General features: G+C 40.2%; 1 protein-coding gene across 1 annotated transcript in view; it reads left to right on the top strand.

Annotated features, from left to right (window-relative positions):
- The first annotated feature begins 477 nt into the window (after window positions 1-477).
- gabrb3 (gamma-aminobutyric acid type A receptor subunit beta3) overlaps window positions 478-19,477 on the top strand; it is a 31,687-nt gene continuing 12,687 nt past the window's right edge. The window contains exons 1-4 of the mRNA XM_062997967.1: window positions 478-698; window positions 13,637-13,719; window positions 14,617-14,754; window positions 17,748-17,900. Coding sequence (XP_062854037.1) covers window positions 493-698; window positions 13,637-13,719; window positions 14,617-14,754; window positions 17,748-17,900 — 580 coding nt within the window. The 5' untranslated portion in view covers window positions 478-492. The remainder of the gene's footprint in view (window positions 699-13,636; window positions 13,720-14,616; window positions 14,755-17,747; window positions 17,901-19,477) is intronic.

Raw genomic sequence — 19,477 nt, 5'->3', positions numbered from 1 at the left:
GCTTCTAACACATCAACTTTGAGGATAAAATGTCACTTGCTGCCTAATATATCCTACCCACTAACAGGTCACCTGTCAGCGGTCATAATGCTATGCTTGGTCAGTGTATGTCACAGATTTTTTCACAGATTTTTTCTGCCGGATAAATTCGACTTAGATTGGGACAGTGGTAGCCTAGTGGGTAGAGCTTTGGGCAATCAACCGGAAGATTGGCCGGTCAAATCCAGGCTCTGCTATCAGCCACTGTTGGGTCATTAAGCAAGACCCTTAACTCTGTCTGCTCCAGGGGCGCCGTACGATGGCTGACCCTGCGCTCTGACCCCAGTTTCCAAACAAGCTGGGATATGTGAAGAAAGATTTTCATTGTACTGTACATCTGTATATGTATATATGACAAATAAAGGATATCTTATATCTTATTAAACTGTTGCTAGGTCTTCAATCTATACTCATTTTCTCTCTTATTTGTTTCCCTAGGACTACACACTGACCATGTACTTCCAGCAGTACTGGAGGGATAAGCGCTTAGCCTACTCTGGAATTCCACTCAACCTAACCCTGGACAATAGGGTAGCTGACCAGCTCTGGGTCCCTGACACCTACTTCCTTAACGATAAGAAGTCCTTTGTCCATGGCGTGACCGTAAAGAACCGTATGATCCGACTTCATCCCGACGGCACTGTTCTCTACGGGCTGAGGTGAGCTCCTACGTTTAGATCTGCATGACTGGGAACGCTGTCAGACATTAGTTTACTATTTCTTGAGGCTTTAGTCAATGTTTGTGTAGAGGGAATAGCTTGGAACAGTGATTAATCTATTTAAGAGTGACCTGCCTGCTAAAATGTACCAGGGCTCAGTGACAGCTCATTTTGGTAGTCACAAAAGATCTACAAAAATAATAAAAGATCTATAGCTGGGTGTCCACAAACTTAATAACCAAAGAATGCTCTGTGGATTGACAAATTAAAATTGTAACTTTTTTAGACAACAGGAATCTCATTATGAGAGGCAAAAAGCAAATACAGCATTTTATGAAGGAAACGTTATTCCAGCAGTCCAGTGTGGTGGTGTGATGATTTGGGACTGGTATATCCATCAGGGCCTGGATGATTCAGGATTTTTCCCTGCTGATAACCCACCTACAGAGGCACTTTCTCCCCTTTCAATTGGTCGTGGTGCCCAGTGTAATGGCAGCATAATTGGTCATGGTGCCTGGTGTGACCCACTGTGACCCATGGTTGAGGTACCCACTGTGAACACAGTTGGTTACGGCGCCTGGTGTGATGGTAACACGTTAGGAGCTTGTTCCATCCCCTCTCACCCAATCTCTGAATGCTGGGCTCTATGCTTCCAGAAGGATGTTTCACGATGGTCCTTTAGAAGTACTCAGAACACCGGGAGCTGTTCTTTTGGTTACTGTAAAGTCTTTAGGTGCCATGTTTAGTTTGGTCTGGCTGTTGGAGGTGGTGCAGTTGGACAGATAGTGTGTTTTTTTTACACTTTAGAACATTACCTGTGCTTAATCAAATTTTGCTTGCTGCACTTAAGAACGATGCTGTAAAAAGCATACACTGTGACTTTTGCTGGCATTCTTGCTGGCATTCTCTGGCTCTGGATTTTGGGAGCTTTGTCAATGGACATTAGCAGATTTCTGGTTTTGTAGCTGTAGCATGTAGCATGCATTTATCTGTTACCCAAGTTCCTCTTGGATGATTCAGGATTTTCCCCTGCTGATAATCCACCTACAGAAGCACTTTCCTCCCTCTTAATTGGTCATGGTGCCCAGTGTAATGGCAGCATAATTGGTCATGGTGCCTGGTGTGACTGCAACATGGTTGATCTAGGTACCCACTGTGACCTGCCCGTTATAATAAAAACACAGTTGGTTATGGCGCCTGGTGTGATGGTAACACCTTAGGAGCTCGTCCCATCCCCTCTCACCCAATCTCTGAATGTTGGGGTCCATGCTAGCGGAAGGATGTTTCACGATGGTCCTTTGGAAGCATTCAGAACACCGGGAGCTGTTCTTTTGGTTACTGTAACGTCTTCATGTGCCATGTTTAGTTTGGCCTGGCTGGTGCAGGTGGTGCAGTTGGACAGATAGTGTGTTTTTCTTTTAAATACACTTCAGAGAATTACCTGTGCTTAAGCAAATGCTGCTTGCTACACTTGAGGACGATGCTGTAAAAAGCATACACTGTGACTTTTACTGGCTTTCTTGCTACTGATTTTGGGGACTTTTGGGACATTAGCAGATTTCTGGTTTTGTAGCTGTAGCATGCACTCTGCTACCTGAACACTTAACTGTGATGTGAGTTGTCCTCTCTTTTTTTTCGGGAAAGCCATGATGTGACTGCAACATGGTTGATCTAGGTACCCACTGTGACCTGCCTGGTGGAATAAGCACAGTTGGTTATGGCGCCTGGTGTGATGGTAATACGTTAGGAGCTTGTTCCATCCCCTCTCACCCAATCTCTGAATTGGCTCTATGGGCTCTATGCTTCCAGAAGGATGTTTCACGATGGTCCTTTGGAAGTACTCAGAACACCGGGAGCTGTTCTTTTGGTTACTGTAACATCTTCATGTGCCATGTTTAGTTTGACCTGGCTGGTGAAGGTGCTGTGGTTGGACAGATTTTCTTTGAAATACACTTCAGAGCATTACCTGTGCTTGTTAATCAGATGTTGCTTGCTACACTTGAGGCTGATGCTGTAAAAAGCATACACTGTGACTTTTACTGGCTTTCTTGCTGGCCCTTTCTCTGGCTCTGGATTTTGGGAGCTTTGTAAATGGACATTAGCAGATTTCTGGTTTTGTAGCTGTAGCATGCATTTTTCTGTTACCCAAGTTTTCCTCCCTTTTTTCATGGGGGAGCTGGCACTGAAACATGACAGTGGGTGGATTAGCTGTCAATCTACCCAAATATTGAGTTGCACTCAAGCTTTTTTGTTTCTTCTTAAGTCTGTAATTATAACTGTTTTCTTGAAATTATTATAATCATTTCTGCTCCATTAATGCAGTCACCCATCTGTCTTTTCTTCTTTTGAGTTCCACTTCAGTATTGTTTTGTGTACCTCTCCATTTTTTATTATGTATAATTCATTCACTTATTACTTTCCTGTTATTTGTTTTTGCCACAGTATTGTTCTGCTTTGGTTAAACCTTCTGCAGGGGTTACTCTTGGCACCTCTGGCAAAAAGTGCCCAACATGAGAATGGGTCCATGAGAATGTAAAGTTATCTGACCATGAGCTGAATCTATGCCTTGGATTAGGTCAATCCACCAGGACAACTAGCACAAGGGCAAACCCACATCTAAATGAAACATAAACAGAAAGTTATGAAGTGGCCTGCAGCTAACCACTTTTTTGTGGGCACAGAGGCACATATGATTAATGGTTGAGATTCTTTTGATTGATTGATATGTCAGTTTCTCTTAATTGATTATCACCTGCGTCTTGTAAACGTTCATTTGCTTCAGATAGGTTTTTTGTATAGTTTTTTAATATTTTGTTATACATCCCATGCCAACAAAAGACCAGACCTGACCAAGCAGCCAGGTCTCACAGTTTTAGAGAAATAGCAGGTTTGCCAACAAAGGAGCTGGCAAGAGTGAGAGAGCGAAACCGTGATTTATAGAAAAACTTCCACCTGTGGCGAATTAACGCTCATGAGGTGCAAGTAATTGGGTGTGTTTGAAAACCTAGTGTGCTGCCTTGCTGTCTTACTGCCTACATAGGCAGCTGCCTCAGTAGAGAGGATTCTAATAAGTCATCGACTTATAAGACATGTTATTCGAACGCACTACTTAGACAGCGATTCCATTAGTTTTTTTAGCCTCATGCCCTTCAAACCAATAGGATGAGGTGGCACAGCGTGCTAGCCTGTCAACTAACATCTCCCTCCGTGAAACTAAAATGGTTAAATTTGCTGACAAGCCTGAACTTGCAAATTAACAACACTTGTGCAAGTTTATACAAATTAAAAATCAATAATAATTTATTTACGTTTGAAAATAACTCGTTTCTCCGCACCGTCCGCCATGTTTTTTATTTTTCTGTGAGAAAAGTTGTGCCGCACTGAATGCTGGGATTGCCTCCACCGCCAAGGCAGCATCAGATGCTCCCTTGTTGTTGAGTCAAAACACCGTTGAAAGTTTAAGGTGCCTTACTAGTGAGCATATTAAGGCATCTAGGATTTCGAACAGCCTCCTTCTCGGGAGCGCACGCATAGGATGACGTAAAATGCCGTCAATGTAGAGAGCTCACTAGATTTTTGAACACACCCATTGTCAATCAAGAGAAACTGACACATCTGTGCCTCTGTGCCTACCAAAAGTGTTTAGCTGCAAGATCAGTAGGGATGCATCGATACCATTTTTTCCCAACCGAGTACGAGTACATGTATTTTTGTACTTGCCGATACCGATACCAATACCTATTTAGAATACCGTTTTTTTTAAACAAAAACACACGTGAGAAGTGACGAGAAGTTTAATGATACCATGTCCAAAAATGCACGTCAACAAGTAGCGAGTGATCAAAGTGTTTGTGCACTGACGTGATGAGGAAAAATAAATGAATCTGAGTGGATTTGGCAACACCAATAGCATGGATTGTTCTGTAATGAGTTGGAGGTTAATAAATATTTTTGCAATGTTGGTGTTTTGTTGTTATGTTTTGTAGAGAACGATCAGGTCAGAAATACTGTAAAACATGTGTGTGTGCCGGTGTATTCTGATATAAACTATATCATCCCCCTGTCCCACCGGTTTACACTCCTCTCCTGCGTTTTCCCTCACACCGTATCCTGCGTTCTCATTGGCTGTTCGACATGTCACTCATTCCCAGTCGCACATCTCGGATCAGATATCTGACGTGCTAGAAAACTCGAGCGCTCGGTGAGCCGGTCGGATCGAGTTGTTGGATAGTTCACACTTAGCGATCGAGAGCCGAGTTTTCGAACGCAGAGTTGCTCCCGAGCCGGCAAATCTAGCGCCGACCAGCCGGCGAGCGAAAATCAGGGCAAAAATCGTGTAGTGTGAACCAGGCATAACGCAGCAACGTGCACTAGGCACACGGTATCGGACGTTTAGTATCGGAGCCTCGTTTGCGAGTACAAGTTAATGAGCGCGGTATCGGGCAAATACCCGATACCAGTATCGGTACTCATGCATATCTAAAGATCAGTTATACAGTATGTTATGTCAGGGATTAAAAAAGGTCACAGTTTGACAGAAAGTCTTTAGAATAAAATGCCTTTTGTTGCAGCAACTTCTGTTTGTCAGAGAACGTTCAGGAAAGTGACTTGTGTTGCACCAACTTCCATGTTGCCAGAGAGTATCTTATTCTGGTCAGTGCACTCGACTGTTAAATTACATAAGAGCTGATGTGTGCCCTTATCTCATTAGAGGCCTTAAGCATTATCAGGGTTTCAATGCTCCTCGACTCATCCCGACGTGTAAGAGCCTGGGTGTGTCTCCATCCACTATTTCCTGCCTGAATAAAGGAAGAGTAATAGAGCATAGCGTGATTGAGCTTTTTATCTCACAAATAAGCTTTTGAGCCATATTGGGTGTGTTCGAAAACCTAGTGAGCTCTCTACATAGACGGCATTTTATGTCATCCTATGCGCGCCCCCGAGAATGAGGCTGTTTGAAATTTTAGATGCCTTAATATGCTGTCTAGTGAGGCCAGTGATAGCTCAGTGGTTAAGGTACTGGACTAGTAAACAGAGGGTTGCCGGTTCAAGCCCTGCCACCACCAAGTTGCCACTGTTGGGTCCCTGAGCAAGGCCCTTAACCCTCAATTGCTCATCGTGTTCAGCTCATTGTGTAAGTCGCTTTGGATAAAAGCGTCTGCTAAATGCTGAAAATGTAAAATGTAAAATGCATCTTAACATTTCAATGTTATTTTGACTCAAGAACGAGGGAGCATAGGAAGCGTCTTTAGTGATCAGGGCAATCCCAGCATTCAGTGCGGCAGCATTCAGTGCTCTTCTTTCACAGAAAAATAAAAAAACATGGCTGACGGTGCGGAGAAACGAACGTTATTTTTCAAACGATTATTGATCGTCAAATGATTATTGATTTTTAATTTGTATAAACGTGCACAAGTGTATTTATTTGCAAGTTCGGGCTTGTCAGCAAATTTAACGGTTTTCGGTACATGAAGGGAGATGTTAGTTGACATGCTAGCGCGTTGTGCCACCCCATCCCATTGGTTTGAATGGCATAAGGCAAACTGTGTTAGCTTAGTAAGCGAAACCGGATAAAAACGCTGTCTAAGTAGTGTGTTCGAATAAGGTGCCTTATAAGTAGATGACTTATTAGAATCCTCTCTACTGAGGCAGCTGCCTATGTAGGCAGTAAGACAGCAAGGCAGCTCACTAGATTTTTTAAAACATCCATTGTATCCCCTGTAATGCACAACAGTCAGATTAATCCTGAGTAATATCTCATAACTACATACTTTATGAAGATTTGATATACAGTAGCATTAGCAATCCCTTTTTACACCACATTATACATTTATCCTGAGCAGCTAATGCAAATATCAAAGGAGTTGATGGTACGGTACAGATGGAAGGTTTGCATCAGCTGAGGCCATTGAGGTTTGTTTGTGCATTCATGTATAGTAATGCATGTTAGTGTGCTCTCATTAGTAGAAATCTGAAAAAAAGGTGTAGGGGTTCTTCTGCTTGCGAGGCCGTGTGCTGCTAAAATGCTCTCTTAAATCAGCCATGCATGCAGGGAAAACATGCTGTGTTTTTAAAATACCTGAAATTTACAGCACAAAATGTTCTTACTATTGTGTAAAATGATTACAACATACACTGATCAGCCATAACATTAAAACCACCTCCTTGTTTCTACACTCACTGTTCATTTTATCAGCTCCCCTTACCATATAGGAGCACTTTGTAGTTCTACAATTACTGACTGTAGTCCATCTGTTTCTCTACATACTTTTTTAGCCTGCTTTCACCCTGTTCTTCAATAGTCAGGACCCCCACAGGACCACCACAGAGCAGGATGTTCTAGAACTACTACAAGTTCTAGGTTAATTTGGAAAAGCTCCCACTCTGGTTTTAACAACCGTGTCTATAGTGTTCCCGTAGGAACTTACAAATGATTGCATGGCTTTAAATGTACAGTTTAACATTAATGAGATTTCTGTTTAATCAGGCATGGCTTTGTTAAAAAATAATCTAGAACCCTCAGTCATAATAAGTTTTTTGTTCTTCTATGGGTGCCAGACATGACTGAATCTAAGCTAAAGGCAGAAAGAAACTGGTGTGCACTGGATTTAATAGCAAATATTATTAAGCACAATTTATAGAATGACATAACACAAACACCACAACATTATTATTATATTATTGGTTCTTTCTAATAAATGTAACTCTCAAATCTCAGACCTCATAGACAGAGAGACAGTGCAAATCAGTTTGATATTAAGGCCTAAGCTCACATTTGGTGGGTAATGAGTTGATAGAATAGAAAGGCTTCATCTGATCACTGCAGATGAGATGCGCTTAATTTCCCATGAGCTGACCACCAATTTCTTCCTCTCTCATTCTGTGATTCATCTACAGTATTTTAACCAAACAACAACCATTGTTTTTTTTTTTACCAAACATCCTAAAGCGATAATGAATATGGAATACATATTTTTACTTAAATCTTTGACCGTTCATACATATGTGATATTAGGAATATAATTGTGGACTGCTCTAGATTTACTTCAAAAGCATTTTGAACTTTGGAAGTTATACAGTAATCAGACGTGCTGGTGCAGTGGACTTCTGGCTTGCACTGGTTTCCATTTAAAATCAGTTATTCCGGCTAAAGCACAGCACAAGGTGGACATGCAATAAATTACACAAGCCTCAAGAATAACAAAAGGGGTGTGACATAAACTCGGATGTTTGTAAAACAGCGGATGTTGTAACAGTTCAATTATTTAGAAATTGCCACAAACTTCCCTCGGCTCAACCTGACCTGAAATAAACTGAATATAATGGAAAAATACACCGATCAGGCATAACATTATAACCACCTTCCTAATATTGTGTTGGTCCCCCTTTGGCCGCCCATGACCCTGTCGCCGGTTTACCACTGTTCTTTCCTTGGATCACTTTTGATAGATACTGACCACTGCAGACCGGGAACACCCCACAAGAGCTGCAGTTTTGGAGATGCTCTGACCCACTCGTCTAGCCATCACAATTTGGCCCTTGTCAAACTCACTCAAGTCCTTACGCTCGTCCATTTTTCCTGCTTCTAACATCAACTTTGAGGATAAAATGTTCACTTGTGTCCTAATATATCCCACCCACTAACAGGTGTCGTGATGAAGATATAATCAGTGTTATTCACTTCACCTGTCACCTGTCAGTGGTCATAATGTTGTGCCTGGTCGGTGTATATTGTGTTCTGGCAATGTTTTAAATACATTGTAAAAATAATGGACCAGGGAGGAACAGAGTAATCTGAATGGTTAGCAGTATAATATTTAAAAGGCTGTCTCTTTGTCTCTGTCTCTAGTTTTTGGAAGGTGTTGCTGGCACTAAACTTGAATGAAATTTGTATTTACCAAGAAATTCGAAACTCGGCGTTGCCACCGGTCGGCTGGGCGCCATCTAGCGGGCATAATTGGCAGTGCCTGCAGCAGACACACTTCTGCTAGGGCGGGATGTCCAGATTATGTGGGTGGGGTCTTCAAACGCTGTGTAAGGACCCTGATTATCAGATATAGAGTCGCCTGTGCAGAATGCATAGGTGAAAAAGGGTTCCGCAAAGGGCTGCGTGCGAGTCGGAGGAGGCGTGAGCAGCTACATACCCACCTCGACTGCATCAGGGATCCCCCAGAAGCGGCAGAAAAATTCATTCATTCATTCAGTCATTCATTTATTTCTTATCTGCTTATCCAATTAGTGTCGCGGGGGGCTCACTGTAACAATTAACACCCTGGACGGAGCACCCTGGACAGGGCAGACACACATACACATACACACACACACACACATCTATTCACCTATAGACCAATTCAGTGTCTCCAGTTAACCTGACTGCATGTTTATGGACTGTGGGTGGAAATCCACGCAGACACGGTGAGAACATGCAAACTCAGCACAGAAAGGACTCAGACTGCCCTGCATGGGGATTGAACCTTCTTGCTGTGAGGCGACAGTTTAAATAAATACATTATTAAATAAATAAATAAATATAAGTTAATAAATAAGTAATAAAGTAATTGAGGTAAAGCATGAAATATTGTCTTTGTTCTGTTTTTATTTATTACTATAGCAGCATGCAGACAGACACAGCCAGTCATGACTGTAGAGCACTTAAATCAGGCCAGTGGCACAGCTTAGACTCAAACCCATTTTAAGACCACTGGGTCACCCGAATGCTCCAACTTTTTATTTTCAAAAGCTGTTCATGTACTGTCCCAACTTTTTTTTAGGGTTTTTAATTTAGATTTTTTTTTTAACCTAGTAAATCTGCATCCTATAGAAAAGCCATTTTAGCCAGAGGTAAAATGGAGGTAAAAGCTGGAACTTTGTGTGTTGGATCTTTTGACTGTGGTAGATTCTCAAGTGTGCAGCATGCTGTGAGAGGTGTTGTAAACAATGCTAATGGTTCATCAGTTACTTAGACTAAACCTATACCTGAATACATCTGGTCCTGGTGGGGGTCAAAAAACAGATTCATTAACTGGCTCATCATATGCAAGCACAAACTACAGTGAATAAGAAAACCCAAAGCAGACTGAAATGCCTTTCTATACCACCATTAAGTGTACATACCACAGTAGCATAGCTTATTGCGAAAATGGCTTGCTGTGGTTCAGTTCTGCTGAAGTATATACATAGCAGTCTAGTTCTTCTCTAAATTGCATTATGGAAGAGTTGAGGCATGGCCCTGTAGTGCACACTAAAGCTATACTGGTGTTAAAGTGGGTCTTTGGACGATTGCTGGATTCATTCATTCTACTGTCTTAAAACTCTATTTTTTTCTCTGTCACTTCAGCATGAAATACACAGATCAGCCATACTTTGTTAGCCCCCTTAAATGCTGTTCTTCAATGGTCAGGACTCTCTCCGGACCACCACAGAGCAGGTATTATTTAGGTGGTGGATCGTTCTCAGCACTGCAGTGACACTGACATGGTGGTGGTGTGTTAGTGTGTGTTGTGCTGGTATGAGTGGAGTTTTTAAATACCATGTCCACTCACTGTCCGCTCTATTAGACACTCCGACCTAGTTGGTCCACCTTGTAGATGTAAAGTCAGAGACGATCGCTCATCTATTGCTGCTGTTTGAGTTGGTCATCTTTTAAACCTTCATCAGTGGTCACAGGACGCTGCTCACGGGGCAATGTTGGCTGGATATTTTTGGTTGGTGGACTCAGTCCAGCAGTGACAGTGAGTTGTTTAAAAACTCCATCAGCGCTGCTGTGTCTGATCCACTCATACCAGCGCAACACACAAACACACCACCACCATGTCAGTGTCACTGCAGTGCTGAGAATCATCCACCACCCAAATAATACCTGCTCTGTAGTGGTCCTGGGAGAGGCCTGACCATTAAAGAACAGCATGAAAGGGGGCTAACAAAGCATGCAGAGAAACAGATGGACTACAGTCAGTAGTTGTAGAACTACAAAGTGCTGCTATATGGTAAGTGGAGCTGATAAAATGGACAGTGAGTGTAGAAACAATGAGGTGGTTTTAATGTTATGGCTGATCAGTGTATTGTTAGTTAAAGCAGAATGTTTGCTGCCTTTGGTACAGTTTGGTGAGAAGGTCATGAAAAGCTCTTTGATTAATGATTAAAAATTCTTTACATTGTAATATGTAATTGCCCCCTGACTGCCTTTGTTATTCCTTATTTGTTGCACTGAAAGATTTCAGATCATTAAACAAAACTTAAAAAAAATTACAAAAAGGAATTAAGGAAAAACAAAAAAATCATTTCCATCAACTGCTTTATCCTGGTCAAAGTTACGTCAGGTCTGGTTTCATAAAGAAACACTGAGCACAAGGCAGGAATACCCTAGACAGGGTGCCAATCCATTTAAGGGCTTCGGCCACCTCCCTGCAATCAGACATTGCCAATCATGTCTGTGCAGAAGTCAGGCTGACTAATAACACAGCTGAGATTCAAACCCAGAAAGACGGCTGCACCAACCAGGACGAGCCATTATTTCCAGCTAAGGAACAGTGGTAAACTGAATGATTGCAGAAATGCCATGCCTGCTAAATCTTTTTTAAGAGCTCACTGATGTCCAATTTAGAAAGTCAAGATTGCTTAAAAAGGCAGCAACTGCATCCGGGATAAATGTAAAAAGACTTAGGAAGAAACTGGTACGTTTGTCCAAACATGAACCCAGTTTAGTTCTGCATCTTGTGGTGAATACAGAGGACCCTTTGAGTTATGAATGGTTTACCATATGAACATTTTGGGTTATAAACGATCTTTTTCAACTTAACGTACGAACAAATTTCAGATTACGAAACGAAATTTGCTAAACATATGACATCACGAACAAGTTGACTCTGAGCGTCTCTCTCTCTCTTTCTCTCTCTCTTTCTCTATATGTATATATATATATATATATATATATATATATATATATTAGGGCTGTCAAACGATTAAAATTTTTAATCGCGATTAATCTCAGAATTTCATATAGTTAATCGCGATTAATCGCATTAAAAAAAAATCTGTGTAAATGTTATAGAAAACAAGGATTTTTATGTGAAATGTTACAATTAAAATGGTGAACACATTTTATGCTAAATGTACTGATGTTAAAAACTGCTGGGACAAGAGAAAACTGTAAGGGAGTTTTATTCACTCACATACTAGGCAGTAAATGTCAGATTGTAGGTTAGAATTTCTCCATCAGCAAACATTGTAGATCAGCGGTGCTTTAGGTGGGATAAGGCGTAGTTATTGTAACAGACTTTTCTGTGGTTGTATTGTGACAATGGTTTGATGGCCGTTTCTACACGAAGTGAGTGTGTTTTGGTGTGCATGGACTAACGTGCTTGACTCAGCTTTCCGGTATTTGGTACCTTAACAGAATAAGTTAATAAAAGTGTTCTGCTCCCGACAACTTGTGAATATAGCGTGTATTTATTTCTTTATAAGTGCATCACTACAACGCTCGGTTACATTATGTTAACAAACCGCAAATGAAAAACAATGGCAAGTCCGACATTAAAACGTTTGTTTTAACATAATGTTAACATAATGTAACCGAGCGTTGTAGTTCTACCAGTCAAGTCTCAACATGAACTAGAATTTGCGTTAACGGCACTATTATTTTTAATCGCGTTAAATTGAAATCGCGTTAATGCGTTATTATCGCGTTAACTTCTACAGCCCTAATATATATACATACAGTGAGCGAACATTCAGACAGCGGGCAGTGTTTATTCTGTGTTTTCTTTATATTTTGTAAAATTCAATATCAAAATGGCCCCAAAGAATGTGCAGAGAAAGCTTAGTGATGAAAATGAACAAATCTATTGCTATTTGTTGTGTTGTATAATTGGAGAAATAAGGAGATATTACAGAAATATGAGAGTTGTTGTTGTTTCTGGTAGATACATTTTCTAAAAAAAAAGAAGAATTTATTATGGTGTATGGTACATCACACGTACTGTACTGAAATGTGATGTGTGTTTATGTACAGTACAGTACTACTGTGTATTGTTGTTCATTATTGTTTATTACAGTAATGTCTATTCTATAATTTAAGATTAAGGAAAAATATACTTGTATTTGTAACAAAAAAGACCATTTAAGACATTAGAGAGGTTAGGTAAGGGGGTGGTTTGGGAGGTCTTGCACAAATTAATTCTATTTACATGATTTCCTTTATAGACCTAATAAATCTCTGACTGTTTATACATATGTGATATTAGGAATATAATTGTGGACTGCTCTAGATTTACTTCAAAAACATTTTGAACTTTGGAAGTTATACAGTAATCAGACGTGCTGGTGCAGTGGACTTCTGGCTTGCACTGGTTTCCATTTAAAATCAGTTATTCCGGCTAATGCACAGCACAAGGTAGACGTGCAATAAATAACACAAGCCTCAAAGAATAACAAAAGGGGTGTGACATAAACTCGGATGTTTGTAAAACAGCGGATGTTGTAATAGTTCAGTTATTTACAGATTGCCAAAAACTTTTCTAGGCTCAACCTGACCTGAAATAAACTGATGTATAACAGAAATATATATTGTGTTCTGATAAGGCAGTGTTTTAAATAAATTGTAAAAATAACACAGCTGAAATTCAAACCCAGAAAAACGGCTGCACCAACCAGGACGAGCCATTATTTCCAGCTAAAGGACAGTGGTAAACTAAAAGATTGCAGAAATGCCATGCCTGCTAAATCTTTTTTAAGAGCTCACTGACGTCCAATTTAGAAAGTCAAGATTGCTTAAAAAGGCAGCAACTGCATCCGGGATAAAATGTAAAAGGACTTAGGAAGAAACTGGTACGTTTGTCCAAACATGAACCCAGTTTAGTTCTGCATCTTGTAGTGAATAGTGAGCTCTGCTGCTGTTCCTTTATAGACCTGATCATTCTGTTTTTGTTTATGTGATGCAGAATTACCACGACGGCTGCTTGCATGATGGATTTGAGGCGATATCCGCTTGATGAACAAAACTGCACTCTGGAGATAGAGAGCTGTGAGTGTTCTCTCCTTAATGCACACACACACGCATGCACAGCTGCAATTCAAATTATTCAACCCCCATTACGAATTGGGGTTACACTAGAGAGTGGGGTCGACTGTTTATAGCTACTGTAATTAAAGTAAAAGTGAAAACTCGTTTGAGAAATGTTCTATAACATGACTGAAGAAAACATGCAAATGTGTTTCAAAAAAAGATAATTGCACCATTTTTCATAAGCTGCCGCATTAAAGAGTAATGAAGTTAAAGAAAAGTAATTTCAAAAGAATTATAGAAAAAGAAGTAAGGGTTAATGCTTATAATTAAAGACTTTTGGTTTAGCATGTTGGTTATAAAGGACTAAACAAGTTATGTAAAATGAAAAATAGTTTGACATTTATAGTATTAAATTAATTAGTGCACTACACGAAGTCTGTTGTGTGCATTATACACTGATCAGCCATAACATTACAACCACCTCCTTGTTTCTACACTCAGCAACCTACATTTTGTCTATGATTTTTACCACAACCCAGGTAACACATCAAAACGAAACACAAAACAAAATTACTTAATAAAAATTGTAGCAATCTGGTTCCATTAGGGTTTACAGGATGTAAATAAAAAGCCTCCACAAGGGGCATACATGTACAAGTTCATTTTGTGTTTATGTGCCTGTTAAATTTTGTTTATTTAATTGGTATTATTTTTCTCTGCAACCCATTTTTTTAGCTCGTATCCCACCCAAGTGTCGCAACCCCAGGTTTACAAAATGCTGCTCTACAAGTATAAGAGTATAAAATATAAGTATAAGAAAATAGAGTCATATGTAATGTTTGTAAGCACAGTGATGTATTAATGATCTACAGTAAGTGTACATGCTCGTAACTAATGGATATGTTGGTTTGGCAGACGGCTACACCACTGATGATATTGAGTTCTACTGGAAAGGAGGAGACGAAGCAGTAACTGGTGTGACACGTATTGAACTTCCTCAGTTCTCCATTGTGAATTACAAACTGGTCTCTCGAAACGTTGTGTTCTCCACAGGTGAGGCATTACAAGCAGGAATATGATTACCTATTTAATGTGTAATATGTATATCAGCTTTGTTTATTAGGATTTTAACGTCATGTTTTACACTTTGGTTACATTCATGACAGGAACGGTAGTTACTCATTACACAAGGTTCATCAGTTCACAAGGTTATATCCAACACAGTCATGGACAATTTTTAATCTCAAATTCACCTCATTTGCATGTCTTTGGACTGTGGGAGGAAACCGGAGTACCCAGAGGAAACCCACGCAGACACGGGGAGAACATGCATATATATATATATATATGCACAGATTGTGGTGCATGTTTTACAAAGTGATGCTTTACTACCTCTCCTAATAAAAGTAGTACCAGTTTTCAGCAAGTTAATGTGCAGTACTTCTTAGGCATTTTGAACCAAATATATTAATATATGGTCAATGTTTCCCTGTGTGTAAAGATTTAAAAACACTTTTTAAAAAAGCTACGTTGTTAAAAGTAATGGTCCATAACCATTGAATCATTGTAGAATATTTTACTGCTTTTTCTTACATTTATTATTAATTTATTAATGATAGATGGTTTACTGTTGATTTCATTTTCATTTTGCTCAGTTTTGCTCCTTTACTAGTGAAGCACAAAACCTCCCAACTCAAAAAAACCCTTTCTGTGAAGGTTGAGACATTTTGTAAAGTGCAATAAAGACATAAATCTGTGATTTGTTTGTTTTTTTGAACTCCACAGTGAATGAGGTACAGTTTGAAATAATTATTTATTTATGTATTTATATTATTTGAACGGGGGCGGCACAGTGGCTCGGTGGGTAGCACTGTTGCCTCACAGCAAGAAGGTCCTGGGTTCGATCCCCAGGCGGGGCGGTCCCAGTCCTTTCTCCGCATGTCTGTGTGGATTTCCTCTGAGAGCTCCGGTTTCCTCCCACAGTCCAAAAACATGCAGGCAGGTTAATTGGAGACACTGAATTGCCCTATAGGTGAATGGGTGTGTATAGGTGTATGTGTCTGCCTTGCGATGGACTGGCGCCCCGTCCAGGGTGTTACTGTGTGCCTTGCGCCCATTGAAAAATGGGATAGGCTCCAGCACCCCCTCCCCTGTCATGTTTTACACTCTTGGTTACATTAATGATAAAAACAGTAATTACTAACACACAAGGTTCATCAGTTCACAAGTTTAATGTCAAACACAGTCATGGACAATTTTGTATCTCCAATTCGCCTCACTCGCACGTCTTTGGACTGTGGGAGGAAACCAGAGCTCCTGGACGAAACCCACACAGACACGGGAAGAATATACAAACTCCACACAGAAAGGACCCAGACCACCCCACCTGGGGATTGAACCAAGGACCTTCTTGCAGTGAGACGACAGTGCCACCCACTGAGCCACCCTGTCTATTTTGTTTTTATTGCATTTTACAAAATGTCTCAACTTTTCTGAAACCAGGGATTGTAATAAATAATGAGAAGGAAGTGGTATTGTTTAAGAACATCTTTAAAATGTCAATATTATTCTTCACTTTGTAAAAAATAATGATGATGCTGTTAATAAGCAGAGGAAACAAATAGCTGATCAAAAAACAGCATCTTTATGTTTAACTGAACTGTGGCATCTTTGCTCTGTAATAATTTACTTAGAAATCTAAATCCTGTCTGCATAAGATGCTAGAACTGAAAATAGATTTAAATAATTCACTTAAACAAATGGATTGCACCACACTTTTGAGGTCAGAGACCTTTGTGATTGGCTATTGTAAATGGTTCAGCTGTTTAGTTTGCTCACTTTGTTAAACCTCTGGCCTCTGTTATACCAAGCAAAGCTGCTTCTCCATAAGCTTCACACTGCATAGTGGTGCATATCTCTGAGTGTCACAATACGAGGGTGTTATTTGTTTCTGGGGGTTTGTGGCCATACTCTCTCATGGATCGCTTCTTTTAGAGGCAGAGCTAATTACTGGCTTTGCATCATGCCTTGTCATATAAACATTAATTTAGGCCATTGACAACGTGGGGCCAATTACCTCTGTTTTTTCAAGCTGTTGAAAAGGAAAAGAAGAGGAGAAGCACTTGATCCAAGGCATCATATATTCATGAGACGGAGGACTCGCTGCATAAATTATTCCCCTCTAGAGCTGAACCACTCACACAAGCAGTGCAGTAATGATTATTCCTACTCCTGAATTAATGACACATAGAACAAGATTTACCAGCCTTTGCACATATTGGAGGGGAATCAAAAAGTATCCTGGGTGTTACTGAGCTCATGAGAGGGAGGATATTGGGGCGTGGAGTAAAACTTGGCCTCATTGCGGAGAAAGGAATCAAAATCCAGAAAGTGCATCAAAGATTTTCCTGAAATATCACATGAAGGAATGCTCACATCAAAGAAACAAGCTTTGTCCTAATTCTGAGTGGAACGTGGGTGTGCGCCGTCTGCATGTGAGCTGTTTGATGTGTGAACAGCGTTTGAAACGAATGCTGAACAGAACTAGGCTTTGCGTACTTTCATACTTTGCATACTGAGTATGAGAGCCGCACTTCTACTACGTACATTGTAAATCCATGTGGAAAAAGAAGCAGCAGCGCCGATCTTATTGGGCAGCACACCACACAGCTGCCGATATGTTTTTCAGCCTCTGTAGTATTGAATGGCCTTGGACATTGTATCTCAACGTGTACCTTGTGCAGGTACCTGGGCAATTTGATGTACCATTAAATCAGCTTTAAACACCTTTGCTGAGAAGTTCAGGGGGGGTTTTTTCTCTCCATTGTGGTGCCAGCTTTCAAGGCTGAGCTACAACAAATCACAATTTATTCCACCACGGATGCCTGTTGCCGTAGAGACAGAGGCAATCCGCACCGCCATTGCCATAGAAACTAAAACAAAACATAAAGTATGGCTTCACACCCGTCAAAATAAATAGCCTGTCTGTTTTGCGTCTCTTCAGCTCTGTCTATCTCTCACTCACTTTTTGACTTTGTCCCCAACAGGTGCATATCCACGACTGTCCCTGAGCTTCAAACTGAAAAGGAATATTGGTTATTTCATCCTGCAGACCTACATGCCCTCCATTCTGATCACCATCCTGTCCTGGGTCTCCTTCTGGATCAACTATGATGCATCAGCAGCTAGAGTAGCTTTAGGTATTGTTCTCACACCACACTGATAGAAATGTACACGTGCAGTATTTACAGACATTGCCACTTTATTACCAAGATGTATTTTGAATGCACAAACTGACCATTTTATTATGTATACTTAACTGTTGTGACCTATTCATTCTCACAACTTTGAGCCAATAGCTCAGATCTCAATGGTGGTATCAGACACAGTTGGCCATGTCCGTAATAGGAAGAGGGGCCGAATCCCTGCAAAGGATTGGCACCCTGTTTAGGGTATTCCTGCCCTGTTTGTTGCCTCTTTGGGTTTTTAGCAACCCCTTTTCTCTTTTAATTGTATTTATTAAAAAAAAAAAAAAAAAAAAAAAATTATGTCATGCTACATAGGATGCCTTGCGCTTGTGTAACTAACCACCTAGCCTGCTTTTTACTATATGTACGTGTGTAAGTGTTTGTCCAGCAATGGTTTGTTGGCACTCCAGATTGTATTTCTGTCTTGTGTCCAATTGTTCCTGGAAATTGAACCTGCTTTTACCCTTAGAAAGATGAAATGAATGAATGAAGTATCCTAGTGCAGAGTGCAGTCTAATATAAAACTCAGCTGAATAGCCATCTCTTCTTCAAGGCTCATGTTGATTCTTACTTTTATAAATCAAGAGGATTCAGTTATTCCTCTCTATGAAAGCAACTCAGATTATTGTTCAGAGCAGTGCCTCATTAGCAGATCTTCTCATGTCCATCATCAGGCCTGATGCAAAATGTAGCAACATGATGTTTATCCAAACTCTGCTACATTGCCCCACTGCTACACCACCTCCACTGGTCTACTTTAGCTGCCCACATTTCATTTAAAACAATAATGTTTGCCTAAAAAGCCAAAAAAGACCAAACCTGACCCACCTTATTGCATCTATCAAACTTGGTTCTGTACCTTATACCCTTCAAGGTAGACAGGCATCAAGACTCTTCTCTGCACTAGCATTCAGTTAGTGGAATGAAATTTATAAGGTCAATTTCTAAGGTCAGCTGATAGATAGATAGATAGATAGATAGATAGATAGATAGATAGATAGATAGATAGATAGATAGATAGATAGATAGATAGATAGATAGATAGATAGATAGATAGATAGATAGATAGACAGACAGACAGACAGACAGACAGACAGAGTGCTAGATCATGCTCACGGAAGATCACGGAAGACAAAGATTACATTTGACTGGATTGGAGAATTTATTATTATGATTGTGGGTTCTTGCAGCAGTGTATGTAACTGTGGCCTCTCTTTATACTGCTCTAGTCACTTAACAGTTTCAGCACAACCTCTAAAGCTTAATAATAATAAACAATAATACATAAACATTGCCTCTAATTTGTGCAGCTTTCAGAACTAAGTTTCAGCTACAGCTCACGCAGAACATAAAGATTTAATATTTAGTTGGGAGGCTTTGTGGCGTTTGTAGGAGGCAAAAAAAAGTTCTGTCAGGATTGTATCTCCTAGATGAGGTAGATTTGGCGTTTGTGTGCGTGTACATGTGTGTTTGCCTAAGCCTTCAAAAAAGCATGTGGTGGTTGCAATGAAGAAAAGTAAACGTAATAA

Source organism: Trichomycterus rosablanca, chromosome 6, assembly GCF_030014385.1.
Source record: "Trichomycterus rosablanca isolate fTriRos1 chromosome 6, fTriRos1.hap1, whole genome shotgun sequence".
NCBI lineage: Eukaryota > Metazoa > Chordata > Actinopteri > Siluriformes > Trichomycteridae > Trichomycterus > Trichomycterus rosablanca.
Note: the sequence above shows the minus strand (reverse complement) of the source record. Positions and strands in the feature narration are given on the sequence as shown.